The 21,402-nt window shown below is 33.5% G+C and overlaps 1 protein-coding gene and 1 pseudogene across 2 annotated transcripts; one reads left to right on the forward strand and one right to left on the reverse strand.

The window, feature by feature from the left end:
• Window positions 1–413: 413 nt before the first annotated feature.
• Window positions 414–5,645, reverse strand: CRS1 (maize chloroplast splicing factor-like protein). Of its 2 annotated transcripts, XM_078296651.1 has the most exons (9): window positions 5,030–5,645; window positions 4,242–4,383; window positions 3,449–3,806; window positions 2,719–2,846; window positions 2,077–2,427; window positions 1,549–1,705; window positions 967–1,259; window positions 796–855; window positions 414–686 (listed from the first exon to the last, which is right to left on the reverse strand). In XM_078296651.1, the coding sequence occupies exons 1-9, from the start codon at window positions 5,557–5,559 to the stop codon at window positions 648–650; spliced, it is 2,058 nt and encodes a 685-aa protein (XP_078152777.1). In that variant the 5' UTR covers window positions 5,560–5,645; the 3' UTR covers window positions 414–647. The 2 variants fall into 2 exon arrangements, with proteins under 2 accessions (XP_078152777.1, XP_078152778.1); XM_078296652.1 differs by lacking the exon at window positions 2,077–2,427 and having other exon boundaries at window positions 5,030–5,634.
• Window positions 5,646–13,162: 7,517 nt separating this feature from the next.
• Window positions 13,163–14,459, forward strand: LOC144547965 (uncharacterized protein At4g06744 pseudogene; annotated as a pseudogene).
• The last annotated feature ends 6,943 nt before the right edge of the window (window positions 14,460–21,402 follow it).

Consider the following 21,402-nt stretch of genomic DNA (forward strand, 5'->3'; position numbering starts at 1 on the left):
GTCCATGGTAAATTGTAAAAATGCTACCTGTCTGTGAACTGTGATTGCCTTGGAGCAGTGTTAAATTGGACTCCAGTATGACTTCAAATTTAGATCATTGCAGGATACGCTATAATATTTTGAAACAGATACTGATGATTTTGGTGAATATATTGGAAGCATGGTCATTCTATTAATATCAGATCAAATTCGATTTGAACCGTTCCATATGCGTCGAAATTCATGCGGAAAATTAAAAAAATTAGAAATCGTTCGTGCAAGAAAATTTTAATAGAAATCGGGATGACATTTTGAACTAAGAGATTATAACTGGGCCGGGTAGCAGATGCGTCAAAAATTTATATGAAATAAAGTAATGTCAATAATGAAATAATGAAACAAGAACAGACTACTAAAATAAAATAAAAATCAAGTAAAGAAAAAAACTATAAAGCAAAATTCTGAATTAAGGTTTGGTTTTTTGGAAATGGGTCTTCATACTATTCACAAACCAGCATATACAGATTACAAAATGCCAAGGAATGAAATTACAATTGCTTTTGCAGATCAAATTGAAAAAGGATATCTCCATGTGCATATCCAAGAAATAAATGAATTGCTTTCACTCTATACAGATGATCATGCACTGCTTGATTTGTTCCTCAATTTTATTGAATATATGTTTTCAGTTCTTCTTCCAAATCTCCCTACAAAAATAACATACATGTTTTTTATTTACTAAAAAAAATATCTCTTTTAGCAAGGTCTAATGACTTAAAAAGTTCAATAATTCTACTATTGAGGAAGCATTTTTACCAGTCTCTGTTTCAACTCCTCAACTGATTTTTCTCTCTGACGAGCAAAATATTTCAGGGACTGCAACAAGCAACATTGAAGATAAATATTAATCAAAAGATATTCATAAAAAAAAAAACTATATATATGGGGGCTTAATGCAAAAAACATCACAAGAAAGAAATCACTAACCCCTCGTCTTTGTGCCTCGATCGATCTCCTCAAGGCCTCCTTTTTATTCAACAAATTATCAGGTAGCAGTTTCATTGGCCGACGGTAATTCTTCCCACGGTAAATTATAATAACATGATGACTCCTCACGTTCTCTACTGCCACAAGGGCCCCACCTGTCATTAGTTCTAGAAGCTTCGCAGTGTATGTGATCTGACTTATCCCGGTTTGTTTTGTAATTACTTTCACCACCTCTTTGTGTTTCCAGTGCTGGTGTACACTTCCAATTACTCCATCATAAACTCCTCTCCTCCCTGCCCAAAATTATATAAAAAATATAAGTGAGGCTATGGTAATATGCATATTATGGATTGTTGAACTGTTCAATGTGATTTTCAAGTATATTTTCATATGGAGATCATGTTGAATATGGTTCAGATCGATTATTGAACTTTGGAAATGAAGACATTGATCTATAGTACAGACCAATATACACTATGCATAGTACCATAGTCTCACTCAAACCAACCCAAATTACTTAAAAGAAAGAAATGCTTTGCCAATACAGCAATATTTTGTCATAAATAGTGTGATTTTTCATACCAAGTAATAAATGCTTCTCCATTTTAAGACCAATGGATCTGAGAGTGGATCTTTCTTCTTCGGTAAGAAGTTCTATATCTGAATTTGGCATCAAAGGCCCTGACAAAGCTTTTAATTTTGTCATCTCTCTCTCTGATCTCTCTATCTTTTTCCTAAGCTGTTATTGAAATTAAAGAAAATATTAAATACAGATCATAGATTCATCAATAAATTTGTCTTGAATGAAGTTGATACTTTTGAGAGGTGTTTCCACAATTATTTCAAATTAAGTTGATATCTCACTACTACTACAAAAAAAATAAATAAATAAGGTTAATAAAAATAAGTGAATACACTTAATTAATAAGAACAAGGAAAATAGTACAAAACAATATCAATCTTTGTTAAAAAATTGTATAAAATAAAATCAGAAGGAAACAAACAGACAACTTATTTAGTATTTTTTTTGTAAGATTAAAAAGGTCTACAAGTTTAAGATTAAGTCAGAAAAATTCAAATTCTAAGATTAAAAGGATAGAGAAAACATACAATGAAAAGCTTTCTTTCTTGGTCTTTAAGTTCCTTCTCTAATCTCAACTTTTCAGCTTCCAACTTAATTTTATCCTCGCATTTTTCATTTTCAGCCTCTAAATAGTTCATTTTTATATCCTGGAACTCCTTAAATGACCCAATACAATCCGAATTATCTACTGATCGATCCATCATCTGAAAGTATCTTAACGCCTTTAATCGTGCCTCCTCTTCTATATTTTGCTCATCAAATAATTTGTTTTCTCTGTCAGTAATTTGATTCACAACCTTTTCTGTGACAAAATCTTTCCCTCTGTACAAAATTATGAAATCTTTATTTCTCAATATAACCACCCCACCTGTCAGTCTCTGTAAAAAGGCATGAGAAAAGCTTTATGGAATATGAAATTATGGTCTACTGAAGGGGGATTTTCATGTATACCCATCCAAAACCTCGAAATTATGTATTCCCCCTCTAAAAGTCATAATATCATAATTACCTCTCTAAATTTCAAAAACTCACAAATTTACCCAATGTGTTGCCTTTTCAATTAAAACTTAAAAGTCATTTTAAATTTTTGAGGGGCATACATGAAATTCCTTAATGTAAAACAGCAAATTCATAGAAACAGACAAGACAAAAAAAAAAAATTGAAGTACCTTGAGTTCAGATGCCATTTGTGCATGGTCGGTATACATACCGACTTTTATTGCTATTTTCGCTACTAAACTCTTCTCCCATAATTTTATAATTGCCTCGGCCAAACCTTGAAGCTTTCTATTCCTCCCTTTTGTAAATATAAAAAAATAACATCAAAAATGAAAAAAAGGGCCTACAAAAATAGAAAAAAAGAAACAAGGATTGTATAGGACAAAATCTCGTAAAAATATTTTGTATGTACCAACCTATACCATTAATGTCCCTTGCCGGTACATGCTGTTATAAACTTATAATAATAATAACACATTGTTTTCTTATCGGGTACAAGGGTAAAGTTTTTCCATTAACATAACGGGCAAGGATACGGGTAAAGACTATTTTGGACCCGTTACCCTATACGGTAATCATTGAAAAGAAAATTATAGATATAGATATAATTTATACAGGGATGATGCATCATATGATATAGTTTTTAGTTTTATTCATGGCCCATATATATCTATTCTATGGCACCTATTTATCCATTTACCCAACCCGTACCGTATTCAATAAGACATGTATGGGTAAGGTCTTTTCATTAGCTTAACGGGTACATGTATGAAAATGCTTCCACCCAACCTGTATTGTACCCGTTGACACCCTTAATTGTATAGAACAAATCTGGTAAGACTGCTTTGTATGTACCAACCTGTACCATTAATAATGTCTCTTACTGGTTCATCAACTTACCTAGTGCAAAATGTGTAGGAAGGGGTCGTGAAATGAACCGAAGCCACGTCAGCTCATCATCAGACAGAGTCGGTCTGACATATGGTGGCAACCGCCTAAATGGGGTCTTAAAACCAGGTACTACCTCTGGTAACAGGTCTGCATCCACTGGCTCTGGACCCCGCCACCACCAGTCTATGAACCGAGGGCCCAGGCTGTTTAACAACCTGTCAGCTTCTCTCTCATATAGTGATTTTGTAATGGGTTTCTCTTCCTTTAATTCATCGGTCTTGGATAAAAGATGATAATTCCTTTTATTTACTCGGTATATTATAAGAGAATCTTTCTTTGTTAGAACTACCAGCCCCCCTGTTTTTGCCTACATATGGAAAATAATAAAAATAAAGCAAATTAATTTTGTGAAAAGAAAAATAAAAATTTTGGACAATAACTTCCTTTTCTCCTATAACTACTACAATTCATTACACCCTTTTTGTTTACCTGACTATTTTATGATACCCTAGCGACACTTTCTTTCATTAATTTTTCTCAAGGCCATATGCATATTCTCTCTATAATGACAAAGTATGAGAAAAATACACATGCGGAAGTAAATAAAAGGGTGATAAATTAAAACTTTTCAGTTATGTCAAAGTTATGTTTTGTTTATAAAAAATATACTATTGCCCCCCCCCCCCCCCCCCCCACACACACACACACACACAAAAAATTACATGACACTTATTTATTCAGGCCCCTTATCTCAATTTTCTGGTTTCGCTCCTGGAAAAATATGTAAAAATATATTACCAACCTCAGCAATTTCGCGAGCCCGATCCATGTTTCTCTTTAGAGGGTCTACAATCTTGACCATTGCAAGCTCCTGAAATCTCCAAGTTCGTTTTATTTCCTCTACAACTTCAGCTGTTATCCCGGCTTTCCATGCCTTTATCCACCTATTCAACGTAATTAAATCTAGGTTTACTTGGTAAAAGGAAATGTTTTAATGTAATTTATTATTTGTACAAGGCCTGGATTTCTATATCTGAATTTGGCATTATAGGTGGTATATATACTGTATGTATTAAATCTAGGTTTACATGAAACTTATTTATCCACCTATTCTATGACACTTATTTATTATCTGTACTGTACAGGACCTGAGACTTCAAATAGAATATATACTGAACTTTTTACATATATAAATTATATAAAAATAATATATTACCTTGAGATTGTGATATCATAGAAAGAACCGAAATATTTTTTCACTTCCTTCAAATCAGAAATTCTATTTTGGTGGGTGGTACGCTGAATCTTAAAGGAACCAAACAAAAATGTTTCAGTTCCTTCTATGGATCAAAATTTTCATACAATCCATCCATTGACCTATATTATTTTTATATTATTTCTATAAATAAAAAATTCTGGAATATATCACATATACCCTTGAAAAATGAAAGGCCTTCATATGTTATCGACTCCAGATTTCTATGTAAGTATCAGAATTACTGTAATTTTTGTGTTTTTTAGGGGATTACAATTAATCGAATTGCTACAGCTATTGATAAATTGGTAGAATTTTTGCTAATACAAACCAACCTCTTTATCTGGCTCCCCTCGATTCTCAACCTCCGCAATTCCGCTGGTGCAATTCTCTTATCAGCCTCAGTAATCTCTCTCTTCTTCTTCTCTCTCCTAAAAACTAAAATTTCACCATCTCTCTCACTCTTCCCACCAATCCACGGCAGATTAGGCCTCTCCTCCTCCTCCTCCTCCTCCTCCTCCTCCACCTCCTCATCCCATTCCCCAATTCCTTCAAACTTCTCTTCAATTTGGTCTGATTTTTGCAACGATTTGACTGATTTGATGATTTCAAAAACAACTTTTCTGGTACGGCCATTGCGAATCCTCTTTGAGAGAGAGCGGCGCAAGGAGGGGTCGTCAGAGGAAGTATCAGAGAGATGGTCATCGGAAGGGAGGAGAGGAGGAGGAGGAGTGGTCATCCATGGGGCGTTTGGGATTCTGACACGTGGCGGAGGGTCAGTGGTTGATGGAGATTGAGTTTGGTTGAGGTGGGGTTTGGGTAGGAAAGGGGAAGGAGAGGCGAGAGAAGAGGAGAAGAGAGGCATACGCTATGCGCCTTTGCAGTTGTCGTCTCTAATCTTTTGCCTGAGAAGAGAAGAGGAGAGGAGAAGAGAAGCTCTTAGCTGACTGGAATTCGGATTACCCCAGGTACCTGACGCAAATAAATTACAAACGGACGGTTCCGATTAGTTATTTTAATTTACACGAATCTCAAAGCATAGGCCCAATAGTTTCTTTAGGCCCCGGATTGACTTTGGCCAGGCTGAGATTAATTTGGACCGTCCCTTTGTAATTTGTTTGACTCAGGTACCTGAGAGGATAAGGATTCGACTGACTTGTCACTTGTGTGGTAGTGAAGTGAGAATTGAGGTGCCCGATTTTTTCGTGAGTCCTCATTCTCTGAGGTAACAAAATATATGGGTTTAGATCTGGATCGTCCGATCAGAATCTAATCGTGCGGATTCTGATCGGACGGTCTGTCTCTAAACTCAAATTTCTGTTACCCTAGGTTATTTGAAATCGATTTTTCCTTAACATGTAAAGCGCTTTTTTTTTTCTTTTTTTTTGAGAAATTTCATGTATATATCATGCGTAATTATTTCAAAATTTACAAATTAATTTGGTATAAAATTTTCATGTAAAAGTTTCGATTTTAAAAATGCAGCCACATATCGATTCTTGTAACTTCTCATTTACTGAATCATTAGTTGATTATATTTGTCATTTTTTTTTAAAGTATGATAATGCTAAAAAGTTGGCCAATATCTAGTTTTTGAACTTTGCTAGAATAAAAACTTTGCATTGTTGAACTCCATATCCAATGCTTATAACTTCAAGTCCATGATGAGTATTATATCAATTTTGATTGTTCATGAAATACATTTTTTTCTGTAAAAAATAAAGTACACAAAGCGAAGTATTGTAAAGAAAAATAAATCAAGCATTTGACGTTTTTTTATACAAAAATTGTGAAATTATCTCGGACGAAAAAAAACTTTTCCTAAAAAATGATTTAACAGAACATAAATGTTCAAAATTTTAAAATCGGTAAATTAGTCAAATTCTAATTAGGTTAAAAAATATATATAAGAGTAAAGTTAGGTGTTCTGGATAGTATAAAGTTTTTCGTGTTGCGGTCTCAAAAATCAATCGTATAAATGTTAAACTATTGGAATCAGGTGAGTTGAGTTGACAAGCAAGAGATTGCCTCTCCTCTTTTTATTGACCCGAGAGATGACAAGCAAGAGATCCATATTCTTTCTTTCTCCTTTTTTCTAACTTTGGCCGATTGCCTCTCCTCTGCCAGTAAAACAAAGATCAACTCTGAAGAATCAGGTGAGTTGAGTTGTTAATCTGATCGTTGTTGCCAATAGATAGATTAGATTAGATTAGATTTTCCAAACCACATGATTGTAGTATAATTTGGGGAAACTTTTATTTTTTATGTGGTTCAAGTCTCTGTAGCTTCGAATCACAAAATTTGACCTTTTTAATTTTCTTTTCTGTTTTTTGGCAAAATGATCAGATAAAATCAGTTGATCAAATCATGGAAAGTTCAAAATTCAGCAAAAAGGAGTACTGAAACTTGACACACCATGTTTGCAACCCCAGAATACCCGAAAATTATTGACAATGCCATGCTGTACCACATATATATCAACAGACAGCACAGCAACCGACCTCAATGGAACCCACATGTCAGTTGACATGATAAGCATTGTTGGGTCAAATGCATCAGGTACCCAAATGCTCACAGCGCTGGAAGAACATATTCAGCTGCCACAATTAGAAGGAAAAATAATTATAATATGAGGAAGGAGATATGGAATAAAATTAAAAGTACTTTCAACTCCGCTGCCTACTGAATTGAGGAGACAATTCTGCAATTGAGCAGTCGATCAACCGAACTCCCAAGAATTTCAACAGTAAAAGGAAAAGATGTAAATGTTGCACCTTCGAATGCTCGATTACACAGAGTCCGTAGCCCCCCAGGTACCGGAGGTGTAATTGAAAACAACGGACGACTCAGATCAATTTCATTCATATCAAACTCAATCCAGTGCATGTTGAGGCTGTAGGGGGTCTGCTTTGTGATTCGTGTCAAGTGAAATGAACGGTCCAGATTCACCTCTTGCACCTCAGGTATGTGGATTCTGAGTACACAACAGTCACTAGTCTTCTCTAGAATTAATAAATTCACATTTAATTTCTTTTTATTAAGCAAAACTGCAAATTTTAACTAGCAAATAGCAAGTACTTGAGATATTTTGCAGCTAATACAGAACCTTTGCATTATGGTGGAGGAAAAGGTACTTGATTTGGTATCTTTCACTAAATATTGTGAAAGCTGCCTCTAAAATTAACAAACTTTTGTTCATTTTTCCTATCATAAAATCAAACTAAAATCAAGAAAGCTGATTATATATGATGAATCCATTATTATTAGCAAATAATCAATTTGATTCAGTTGATATGGAAAATGCATGAGACCATCATTTTTACATTAATGCAAAGGGGTATAACTGACTAATTTTGTTGAGATAAGGGGCTGGATAGACAAGTGTTCTGCAATTTTACTTTATGAGGGAGGGGCAAATAGTACAATTTTTTTTATAAAAATAAAACTTTTAAGGACAAAACTGAAAAAATTCCAATTTAAAACTTTTCGGGGTCAACGTTCCTCTAACAAAATTAGTTAACCTCATAGGTATAAATACTTCAGTGCATAAGTATAAATACGTTCAATACTTAAATATTAATACTTTCGATATCATATGTAAAAAATACTTGTATAGCGAGGTATAAAAACTTGTGTGACGACGAGTCTGAAAGTACGTCATAATGGATCTCATTTGAAAGAGGAAATTGTGTAGGTATTAATACTTTAGAAAATAATTCAAATTGTGGAGTTTTTGCGATCCCTGCAGGAAGTTATATTTCTGCATTTAATTTTTGATGGCCCCCCTGCGAGTACTGTACTATAGTACTTTTGTCTCTGTGCTACAGTACCTACGAAATAAATAATTTTTCACCACATAACTATAAATATTTTCATGCATAGGTATTAATAATTTAGGAAAAAAATTCAAATTTTAGAGTTTTTGCGATTCCTACATAAAAATATTTTTTCACATTTAATTTTTGGTGATCCCTCCTGCAGATACAGTACGGATACTATAACGCAGGTACTGTTATCAACTCCTCTTAGAAATATTACTGTACATAATTATTTGGACTGAGGAATTAATTCGGAGCCGAAAAGCAACGTATGAACTTCAGACAATGCAAAACTGTAATATATAGCGGTGTATATTTAACAAAGTGTGGAGTAAGAAAATCTGAATTAGAAAGCTAATTAACTAAGAAAAACCAGCACCGACAGATTTCAGTTTACAAAGGCGTCCCCATTACACTTTACAAAAAAAAAAGGACTTCAACATTATGTTAGAATAACTTTTAAGCCGGCCCAGATTGCATAAAACTAATGAAATATATGTGGGTTACAGTAGAATTCACATCCCCTCAGGTTACCGGACTGAGTACAATTGAATCAAACGGTCCAAAATTATTCTATTTAACTTGGCACGAATCTCAAAGCACAAATAATACTGCCTCCTCTGTCATTCCGAGCAAGGACTGGTTGAGAGTAAATCTGGTCCGTCTGTTTCAATTGTGTTGAGTCAGGTACGTGAGAGGATACAGATTCTACACAATACTATTCCTCTCAAAATTTCTTAATGTTTGAAAAATATCTTCAAAAATAAATTCCTTTTTAAATCTAGACCCCAAATTTTAAAAATATATATAATAGTCTATATATGTATTTTAGTAAAATGGAACTATATTAATCAAAAGAGGACATAATAACAAGTCCCAAACAAAAACCAAAAAATACTAATTATTAGAAGCGGACGTAAAATAGGTCCCACCACCACATTATAAAATTGGGATTCGATGAAATCCTTAGTTGCATCCGGAACGCAAAAATCTCTTGTTTGTATCTATATGATAGAAGAATCACCCGATGAAATCCTTAGGTGCATGCATTCGGAACGTAGAACCTCTCATTTGTATTTATGCGATAGAATGGTAAAGCCAATTAAAATGTAGTGTATTGACTTTTTGCATTTTTTTATTTAAGGTTGCATTTTTACTATTTGCATGCATGAGCTACAAATTCTTATATTTGGGATCGAAATTTAGAGGGCATGGAAGATTTGAGTATAATTAGATTTTGAGATTTCTTTTACCATAATGATTTTAAGATTAGTCGTCTTCAAGATTATTTCAATTGAGATTGAAATATTGGTAATGGAAAGGTTTCCATTGTCTATAAATTCATCAAGTACAAATATTAGAAATTGTGTAGATATTTTTGTATATAGCTAATGTTTAGGAATTTTTCAATTATTTTCTAACTCATGTTGTGTAAGGATGTTTTTAGTAATCTTAAACCCTAGTTTTTACTTAGTTTGTTCGAGAATGAATAAAGGTTTAAGCTTGGGGTGTGATAACACCAATTTATATAGCGAAAATCACTATTTTTAAGTACAGAAAAAGATGGAAAAGCGTATGTAAAGTATCCATTTTTCCGAATTATTCACCGCAAAAGTGTTTGTAGGCTATTTTGGCAGGTTTTTGAGAAAGTTGTGAATTTAGGCCGAAAACAGAGCAAAAATGTCATATTTATGTCAATTCTGAAGGAAGCGTCAAAATAGGACATCACATGGAGTATGCAAACACCTCAAAGTTCACAACATGCAACATGGTGAAATTCACTGAAATTCGGCTAAGTACAGTGCCGTACGGTATAAAGCTATACTGCATGCGGGTTCAGGTCAGTACCGCATAGGCACACTGATCCAATCCGTGGACTGTCTAGTTTGGATGAAATCTCGACCGTTGAGCAACAACCTTTTAGAAGGACAAATCTACAGATATTGCAGGACTTGCTATGATTGGAAGTCTACTTTTAGCGCTCCATTTTGGGAATTTCACCCTGTGGATCGACACCCGACACTACTACACGGTAGGATTATGCGCTTGTAATCCGACATAGTAGAATTAGGGTAACTAAGTATATATATGTATTTATATATACTAAAAGTTAGTAGTACTCATTTAGAGTCATCAGTACGGTACTATAGTACTTTTGTCTCCGCATTACGATACCCACGCAATAAATAATTGTTCACCACATAACTATAAATACATCCATTCCGTACATAGGTATAACTACTTCCATGCATAAGTATTAATAATTTAGGGAAAAAAATTGAATTGTGAAGTTTTTGCGATCCTCACAAAAAAATATATTTTCACATTTAATTTTTGATGATTCCTCCTGTAAATACGTACTGTAACGCAGATACTGTGATTAACTCCCCCTTAGAAATATTACTGTACAGAATTATTTGGACTGAGGAATTAATTCGGAGCCGCCGAAAAACAACGTATGAACTTCAGACAATGCAAAACTGTAATATATAGCGATGTATATTTAACAAAGTGTGGACTGTGGAGTAAGAAAATCTGAATTAGAAATTAGCTAACTAAGAAAAATCAGCACCGACATATTTCAGTTTACAAAGACGGCCCCATTACACTTTACAAAAAAAAAAAAAAAAGGCTTTCACATTATGTTAGAATAACTTAGCCGTCCCAGATTGTATGAAACTAATGAAAGATATGTAGGTTACACAGAAGAATTCACATCCCCTCAGGTTACCGGACTGAGTACAATTGAATCAAACGGTCCAAAATTATTCTATTTAACTTGGCACGAATCTCAAAGCACAAATAATACTGTCCCCTCTGTCATTCCGAGCAAGGACCGGCTGCAGAGAGTAATCTGGGCCGTGTGTTTCAATTGTTTTGAGTCAGGTACAGTCAGGTACCTGGGAGGATAAGGATTCTATACACAGTACTATATATTCCTCTCAAAACATGTTAAAGCAAAGCAAAAAAAAAAGGAGTGTAAAGAGGAATTGGGCTGCTTTATTCTTTTGTAAGATGGCGTATTGTTGCGCCATGATTGTTAAAACTGGTCCACTAGAGATTCTAAACAATCTTCAAAATATATTAGATATGTTTCAACAACAAAATCAACCTGTTGAAACTGATTTATTTCGCCATTATCAAGCAATTTAGAAAAAAAAAAAAACTGATTTACTTCATGAGTGACGTGCTTACATGTAAAATTTATAAATTTTCAAGTTCATATAATATAAAGTCAACTGGTATAATGAAAAAAATATCAGTTAATTATCAATAATGCCATCATATTTATTTATATTGTTAATTATATATTATTATTATTATTATTATTATTATTATTATTATTATTATTATTATTATTATTATTATTATTATTATAGAGGTTGGCTAAGCTCAAAACGTTTGTTTTTAGCCTTCGGAGCAAACGATTCAATTTTCTGATTTTCAAAGTCCAAAAAATCGATCCAAACCGTTAGATGTTCAATCTATATCAAAATGTACTTGGAGACCAAAAATTTACATTTTTTTTTTCAATTTTTTACTAGTTATTAAGATGGTTTGAAATCGCTGTTTTTCAATAATGCAGAATTTTAATAAAATCAGCGATTTTCAAACCATCCTAATAAATAGTAAAAAAATTCCAAAAAATATAAAATTTGGTCACCAAGAACATTTTAATATAGATTGAATATCCAACGGTTTGGATCGATTGTTTGAACTTTGAAAATTAGAAAACCAAATCGTTTGTTCCGGAAACTAGAAACAAACGTTTTACATTTTGAACTTAGCCAACCTCTTAAAAATATATCATTCTATTGTTATAACCAATATAAAAATAACATTATTCAGTCACAAAACAATGTTATTACTCCATATATATATATATAGCCTGTGCTTCCTGCATGTGCTACATTATTTCCAACATGATAAAAAAGTAATAATGTGCTTTAATTAACATATATATATATATGGAGCAAGGCTTGGGTGCTATGGATAGCATAGAGAGCTACGGTGCTACGGCTCAATATTTGAGTTTTCAAAATTCTAACGGTCGATCCGAACCGTTTATCTTGTTCTCCATATTAATATGTGTTTGGAGACCAAATTTTATATTTTTTGGAAATTGTTTACTATTTTTTTAGCTTGGTAGAAAATCACTTGATCTAAAAAATTCTGCACCATTCAGATATTTAATTTTCTACCTACCTAAAAAAATAGCAAAAAATTTCCAAAAAATATAAAATTTGGTCTCCAAACAAATATTAATATGGAGAACAAGATGAACGGTTCAGATCGACCGTTAAAATTTTGAAAACTCAAATATTGAGCCGTAGCCCTCTATGCTATCCATAGCACCCAAGGCTTGGGTGCTATGGATAGCATAGAGAGCTACGGTGCTACGGCTCAATATTTGAGTTTTCAAAATTCTAACGGTCGATCCGAACCGTTTATACTTTAACAAAGATGCCTCCACTCGGAAATTAATAAAGTGCTTAATTTGCTTTAAAAGATATCTTCTTTGATTCGATCAGGCTGTCTAACTAACATATCCACTACTTGAATTCATCGCTGTTCATGTGCATGCATGCATGCATTGCCATTATAAGGTCACCCTTCCTCACTACATCCTCACTACATATCCCTAAATTCATTTGCCTTATTAGGATAGAACTATCACCTTTACTTAAGCACCAAAATAATAATAATGTCACCAAAGCTCCTTGCCATCACTCTCTTCATTTTCACCATCATCGCCGGACTGAAAGCTCAATCCAATGGCCCGTCTCCACCGAAGCCAACCGACTTCCCAAACATCAAACAGTACCGAGCATACCTTGTCATCCAAGCCTTCAAGCGCACTATAACATCTGACCCCCGAAACATCACCGGCACATGGGTCGGTACTAAAATTTGCGATAATGATGACATCAACACGTATAGGGGATTCTTTTGCGACACCCCGCCAGGTACCAATGACCTCACAGTTGCTTCCATTGACTTCAACGGCTTTCACCTCGGCGCACCGACACTTGATGGTTTTATAAATAGATTCCCTGACCTTGCGCTTTTCCATGCCAACTCAAACAACTTCTTCGGCACAGTCCCGAACCTTTCGGGATTGCGGTATCTTTATGAGCTTGATTTTAGTAACAATAAGTTGCACGGCGCATTTCCAATCAATGTAGTCCCGTTAAGTGGCCTTGCATTCCTCGACCTTCGTTTTAACTTCTTCGAAGGACCCGTTCCTTCTCCCATTTTCCTAATTGGTTACGAGGCGCTATTTCTCAACAATAACTTCTTCGACATGAGCATTCCCTCAAACCTCGGTAGTTCACCGGTTGAGTACCTCACATTTGCCAACAATCGCTTCACGGGCCCCATTCCGGTGTCAATATGCAACACATCAAGCACACTTCTTGAAGTACTCTTTTTAAATAATCAACTATCAGGTTGTTTACCTTATGAGATAGGATACTTGAGAGATATCGATGTGTTTGATGCCGGATCGAATAGGTTAACCGGCCCCATCCCATTATCTTTCGGTTGCCTAAGTGATATTCAGCAGCTAAACCTCGCACAAAATTATTTATATGGAACTGTACCAGAGGTAGTATGCCAGTTGGCCAAAACAGGAAATCTGGTAAACTTATCGCTCTCCGACAACTACTTCACAGCAATTGGAGCCAATTGCCGGGATCTATTGCGCAACAATGTGCTTGATGTACGTAGGAATTGCATACCGGGATTGCCGAATCAAAGGCCATCCAATGAATGTGCCAAGTTCTCAACTCTTCCCAAGTTATGCCCATCGGTGCCATACATGCCATGCGAAGCACATCCGGGTCGACAAAACATAACTTGTTACAATGATCGGTTTTCGCATTTTGATCATAACCCTCCAATGCCTTTCCTGCCTCACTATGAAAAGGGGAAAGGAAACTGATAGAAACCTGCCAGTAGAACTGCTAAGAATATTTGTAAGCTGTTTGTATCGATCAAGGCTTTTAGGCCGGGTCTGATATATCCAGACTTTTTATTTTATTATATGATGTAAGCTGTTTGTAAGCTGTTTGTATCCAGACTTTTAAAATTTGTAAGCTGTTTGTATCGTTTGAGTTTGCCATAATAATATATGCAAGCACAATATGTGTGAAATGTACTACTCATAAATTGCATAATATGTGTAAAATGCATGTGTTGTCAATAAATTTAAACCAAGTATATACAATCACAAAGTGAAATTTTAACCACTAAACTACAAGCTATCTTATTATAAAAAATAAATTATTATCTTAATGAGGTAGAGGAATTTTAATTAACTCAAAAAAATTCTCTATATATATACCTCTGTACTGGTTGATTGTATATAAAATACCAGCCAAGTAAGACAACAAACAGATAAATAATTAAGAAAGAAGTTTTTATAGTACGCTGAAAATTTATGTAAGGAAAAAAGAAACGAGCTTTCTATATTTGAAACTTTTAATGCGCATTTTCGAATTTTTTAATACACGTTTTCCAATATTTAAAAAAAAAAAAAATACACAAGCTCTTACCACTAGACTACAAGTGAATATGTCACTTTTCAATATTCAATGAGAGAATTCGAAGGGGTGGAGAAAATACTTACTGGGTTAATGGATATCCGTTAGATTAATTTGCGGATATAGATAACTCATATCCGAATTCGTTTCTGCTTTCCAAAACAAAACCGTATTTGCATCTCTATCTATATAAATTATATTCGTATTTGTATCCGTATCTACAAATTATATGTATCTGAATATCTAAATTTATAAAATTTCAAATACATCCGGATCCGGACGGATAATATCTAATGTGTTTGCACCCCTATTAAAAATTGTCGTCAAAGTGATGCTCTAAGCCGCATATATAACAAAATTTAGGCGTGGATAATTCACGACACCTCAAAAAAAAAAAAAAAAAAAAATCTTATAACAAGTTCAATCCTCTCATAATGGACAGCAACATAAATAGAGAAAGTGTTCAGAAGAGCTCCATCTTTTTCATACAACGTTCCGGCCAATTTTAGCCCGAAACGATCCAAGTTAAATGTATACTACTCGTTAATTATAAGCCAAGTCAGAATAAAGTGAATTAATTATGAGTTATATTTTGAGTTGATTTCGAACGAGTTATTAGAAAAACATAATTATTATTGATGATTAAAACTTATTAATAAAAGAATCAATTAATAATTCTTTGCTCTATCATAATACCAGGTGACTGAAACAGATTAATTAGTTATTAATTATTCAAACCCATCTTATATTAATATTAATTTTGAACCTAGTCCATTGAGAAATGCAAATTCTTAAGTAATATGCATTTAATGAATTACTTAAGTTCTGTATAATTAAGTTTTTCAATTTTTTATTTTTTATCAGCTTATAATAGTATTAAATTTTGAGTCGGTTAAATATATTTAAAACTAACGGACTTATATAAAATTTGCGCTTCTCTTGAAAGCCTCTATCTCTATCTCTTAATCTTTGTCTTTATAGTTTCTCTCGTTTCATCTTTATTTTTGATAAAAATTCTAGAAAAAAGTGAAATCTTCAAAACTGTCTCTGTTATAATATCTGTCCATGAGATAAGTCTTAGAAAAAACTTCAAAATCAGTACCACTATAATATCACGTAAAAAAATTAGGCTCCAATCACCTATCTGTCCAAACAAAATCTCAGCTGTTCATTCAATAGATCTCAGCCTCTCATCAAGAGTATATTTCAATCTCAGCCATAAATCATTAATTGTGATTTTATACATCAGTTTTATATTGTCAAATGTGTACAAGTTTAAATTTAGTTAAACACGCAATCGCCACATAAAAAGACACATGAAAATTGTTTCATTTAAACAAACAAAAAGACACTTTTTGTGTACACGGAATGCATTTCTTCTTGTCTTCGCTTCTTCCCAACGCAAATATGCGTTCCTTTTTTTTTCTTTTCCTTTCTCCGCGCAGAAGCACCGACGGCGAGAGAGAGAGAGCCATGAGAGAGAGAGAGAGAGATGCTCACCTCCCCATCAGAGACTCAAGAGAAGAAGAGAAACAGTGAAGCTGCGATCGGCAGCGATGAAGGCGAAGAGCGTCGCCTCTACTCCCAAGAGGAGCTTCTCCTCAAAGTTTCACGACGATGCTTGTTCGTATCTGATCATTACCTATCTTTCCTTTTCCAGATCTAGGGTTTCGATTTTCATAGTAATTTTTCTGAATTTTTATTTTTTTTAATGATAGATGAAACCGCTAAATGGGAGAAGATAACCTATGTTGGGATTGTGGGTTTCACGATTTTTACAGCCTATTGTCACAACTTCTGTTTTTTCTACTTTCATTCTTAACTTCTACCAGCTCTATCCCAGCCAAGAAGATGATAAAGGAAGAAAGAAGAAAAACTATTCTCAGAGGGAGTACCCAAATCACATAGAAGATAAGATAAATAAGTTAGTTGATGAAGTGGATGGAACTGCTGGGCTCTCAAGGCTTACTCTTTTCTCACCTTGCATGGTATGAGGATATATATATATTTTTTTTTTATAAGAGAAGCAAGTAATTTTAGCATAATTTGGCAATTGATACCCATAGGTTTGACTTTTAAGAGTAGTAGGGAATGTTTTGTTGAGGCTTCATTTTCAATGCTCAGGAGTTATAATTATTGAAGAGAAATAGTTGATGTTATTTACTGGTACGACCAAAAGCTCAGTACCATATCAATATTCCTTTGTATTAATAAGGGACAAATCATCATCTCTTTACTAAACATTATATATAGTCGGACACAAGTGTCATTTTAGTTTCAATAAATCATTTTTCTTGTATTATGTATATTTTTTAATCATTTTTCATCTGACTTTGTAAATACATATCATCAGATTATGCTAGAGATAAAACAAATTTCCATCTAATCTTTAAAATACATATCTTTGTATAATTGACTACAAAAATTCAAATAATTGCATTTACATTCATTTCATAAAAGTGAGCAAAGTTTAAAACGGATTGAATTAATTGTATAATTGATTTTTCAATCTCCATGGAAAATGAAGAAAACATAATGAAGAAATTAATTAAAAATTAATCACATTTAAAAAAAGTAATCAAAATAATATTTTACTCCCCGTTGCAACGCACGGACACTTGACTAGTAATTTAAAAAACATATTGATCTTAGAAAATCAATTAAGAATTGTGCAGCTTGAGAAGGCTAGTAAGATGGAGCATATGTTTAATTGTAGTAACATATCTCAATTTTTTATTATCACTGAATCTTACGATATTCGGTGGAGTTTAAGTGGTTGGATTTGGTGGTTTTGATTTTCTCTAATTTCTAATTTAAGATTCAGAAATATGTTCAAAATCAATAATACAATTAATTCACTAATAATTTTTATCAAATATCTTATTAGAAAATAAAAGTAAACTTATTTGATAAAAACATTTCAACTTTTTGTTCTTATATATAGCAAGTTAGAAATTACGATACTTTGTAAAAATTTAGAGTAACATTTGCATGATAGCATGCAAAAAGTTTTCTTTTTCATGGATGTGTCATTCTCAATTAATGCTTATTAATTACATATGTACATGTAGGCATCCTTGTTGTTATCATGCTATGTTAAAATAAATACACGTTGGCTCTCCTATTTTTACTCATTTCTACATTTTTTTTTTTTACATATGATTAGGACTGTCTTATATATGATCATTCTTTTTTCGCATAAGAGAATAATTCTAATATTGTTGTCTAAATTTCGTATATTGTATTTTTTTTTTCCTCATGGTGTCTAATACGATATTTTGGTGTTAACATGTCTATGTGCTGCTGACCATATATAAAAGAGTCCTTATGCAAAAAAAAAAAAAAAAAAAAAAAAACATGGGAGGGTTGGGTATATATTATGAATCTGTTTGAGATGAACATTGTTTTGTTATATAAAAGTAGCCGTATTTGAAGTACTGTTGTAAATAACAGTATGTAGTTATCGGACGGGTACCACTAAATAATTAATCGCGAATAATTGATTATAATTGAAAATTATCAGCCAATTAATCAAAAAAAATCTGTGACGGTTTGAATTGGTTACCGCCAATGACTAATCGGCCAATTAATCGGTCTAAATGAACGTTTTTTACAACACTGATTGGAGGTACACCAACGTAGATTATTTTTATTTTTTATTTTTTTTTTGGTAGGGGTGCATTAATTGATACCTGAACTGGGGACACCATTTTACCGGTTCAAGTCATTTGAATTGTATCTTGCATTTTTCATAACTAGCACACTAGGTGTGGGGTTTTGACAAATTAATGGGCTGAATTGCATCATATGATTTGTCAGAATCAGTTGCATGCATGGGTGAGAAAATTTTGAAATGATGTAGGGAGGTTCAACTATCTCTCCTCCTTATTAAGGAGCTTAATGTCTAGATCTTGCAAGGGTTCTGATTTACTTTTTTTTTTTGAATGATGCTCAGCCGTTGAATTTTCCAAATCATGAGCTTCAACACTTAAGTATGCACTGGTTGCGCCGCATATGATTCCAATTCCCGTAGACCGCGCGCCACACCCGTGGAACGCGCCTCTGAACCACGCACGGCACCTGCGGACCGAGCCTGTGCACCGCGCACCCTTTTTCTTTTTTTCTGCTGAAGGCGGGATTCGAACCCAGTTGGGTTCTGTTGGTGCCAAAATTCTTACCACTACACTAGAGTTCACATCTGTTATTTCGTAGATAAATATAGTATTTAACTATTTTTCTCTACAAATTTAATTTAAATTATCTCTCCTCCTTATTAAGGAGCTTAATGATTTTTACTACATAATTTGCTCCCGTGCACGGGCACGATTACTAGTAAATCTTTATGGTCCTATTATAAAACTTACTGTTTGATTTGCTTTAAGATTCGTACCAACATATTTAAACTTAATAACTTTAAATGGTTCTTTAAATCTAAACCATCCATGTAAATTTTAACACAGATCAGACGATTTACAACTGACTTTGGATGAGATTTTGTCCAAAGCCCTTTGAACAAAAACTCCCCACCCTCTAAAAAATTGAGCAAATTGAGATAGTAACTACCCCAATTAGCAAATGCTTCAAAATATTAACTACCTACAACAACCGTGAATGCGAAACTAAAAAAATAAAGAAATGATCAAATGGAAATGGGAATGTACTTGTACCTTTTTTTGGTATAATTAAGATATGTAAATTAAATGGTCATTTACCCAATAAAAAATGAGGAAAGGGACAGCAAGTTATATGCTTTTCATTTTGTCAAAATGGGTGATCATCAATGAGTTAAGATCAGAATAAAATAAGAGAAAACAAATATAAGAGAAAAAAATTGTCACTTTGTCGATGCATATAAAAAAAATTGGAACTTTGTACTAGGTCAAACTATAAGAGAAAATAATATATATATATATAGAGGTGGGCTACGGTGAGTTGCGAAGTAAAACGCGTTTCTACTTCACGCCGTATTTTTATTTTGAAAGTCCAAACGATCGATCCGAACCGTTAGATGTTTAATCCATATTGAAATGTGTTTGGAGACCAAATTTTACATTTTTTGGAATTTTTTTTACTATTTATTAAGCATTTTTGAAAATTGTTGTTTTGCTGTGAACAGTAAAAAACAGTAAAATTTTCTGGACCATCAGATCAGCGACTTTCAAAATTGTTTAATAAATAGTAAAAAAAATCCAAAAAATTTAAAATTTGGTCTCCAAGCACATTTCAATATGGAGAACAAGATGAACGGTTCGGATCGACGTTTTGAACTTAAAAATCGCAAAATATGAGTGTGAAATAAAATAGTCGCTTTACTTCGCAACTCACCGTAGCCCACCTCTATATATATATATATATAGAGTCCGGCTAAATTGCTGCAGGCAGCAGTTCTGTTCAAGTGCTGCCGGGGCTATATTTAGCCGTGTGATGTCCAAACAACAAATCCAAACCGTTAGATGTTTAATCTATATTATAATCTACTTGGAGACCAAATTTTACATTTTTTGGAATTTTTTTACTATTGATTAAGCTGGTTTGAAAACCGCTGATTTCAATGCTGCAGAAATTTACTGAAATCAGCAGTTTTCAAACCAGCTTTAATAACGACTCACGTTAATTCAACAGTAGTCATATTACTCTCTTTAACTATCTTGAAGAACTTAATTTATAGCTTGGTTTTAAAAGTGGGATTGGAAGCGTAATTTGCATTAACTATTGTGATCATAATCGTCTGACTCAGAGATACAACTTGTATTTTCCAAAAAGGAGAATATATGTCAAAACAGAGAAAAGTAGAGAGTAAATTGGATAAACTGCCAATGCATGTAAATAGCTTATATTCTTTAATACAAATGTTAGTGGGCACAATGCCATGCCATCCCTGTTATCTTCCACGTACAGTCCCACGATTTCACACTAAAGTAATCAAAGCCAAATAAAATTAACACACAGAAAGCCAAATCATCACCAAAATTGATAAAAACACAACCCTCAAAGTGATAATAGTAATCTATATCACACTTACACTAATTGCGCTTGCCGGAGTGGTACTTATTATAGACAGCATGATCAGGAACTGCTGTCTTGCCTACCCAACCCAACCCATCCCAATAATAAGGCCAGTAGGCCCAGTACATACTGTACTTGTATCTGATGAAAGCCATTTCTAACGTCATATGACTCAGATCCCATACATCCTGTTCTTTGCTAATTTCGTTACTTTTCTTTTATTGAGAGAGGAAGAGCCGAAATTTTTATAAATACCCAAAAAATAATATAAAATTACGGAATCTACCCATTGTTTGAATGAAATTCGAAAAATACCCAATCCGGTTATCCAATAACCGG

Source organism: Carex rostrata, chromosome 32 (genome assembly GCF_964058835.1).
Source record: "Carex rostrata chromosome 32, lpCarRost1.2, whole genome shotgun sequence".
NCBI classification, from domain to species: domain Eukaryota; kingdom Viridiplantae; phylum Streptophyta; class Magnoliopsida; order Poales; family Cyperaceae; genus Carex; species Carex rostrata.

What these genes read in the sequence shown, in the direction of transcription:
- CRS1 (XM_078296651.1), bottom strand. Translation starts at nt 5,559, where the DNA reads ATGCCTCTCTTCTCCTCTTCTCTCGCCTCTCCTTCCCCTTTCCTACCC. An exon ending in GGGCTCGCGAAATTGCTGAG is followed by an intron (nt 3,807 to 4,241) that starts GTTGGTAATATA and finishes TTCCATATGTAG; the next exon opens with GCAAAAACAGGGGGGCTGGT. An exon ending in AAATGGCATCTGAACTCAAG is followed by an intron (nt 2,428 to 2,718) that starts GTACTTCAATTT and finishes GCCTTTTTACAG; the next exon opens with AGACTGACAGGTGGGGTGGT.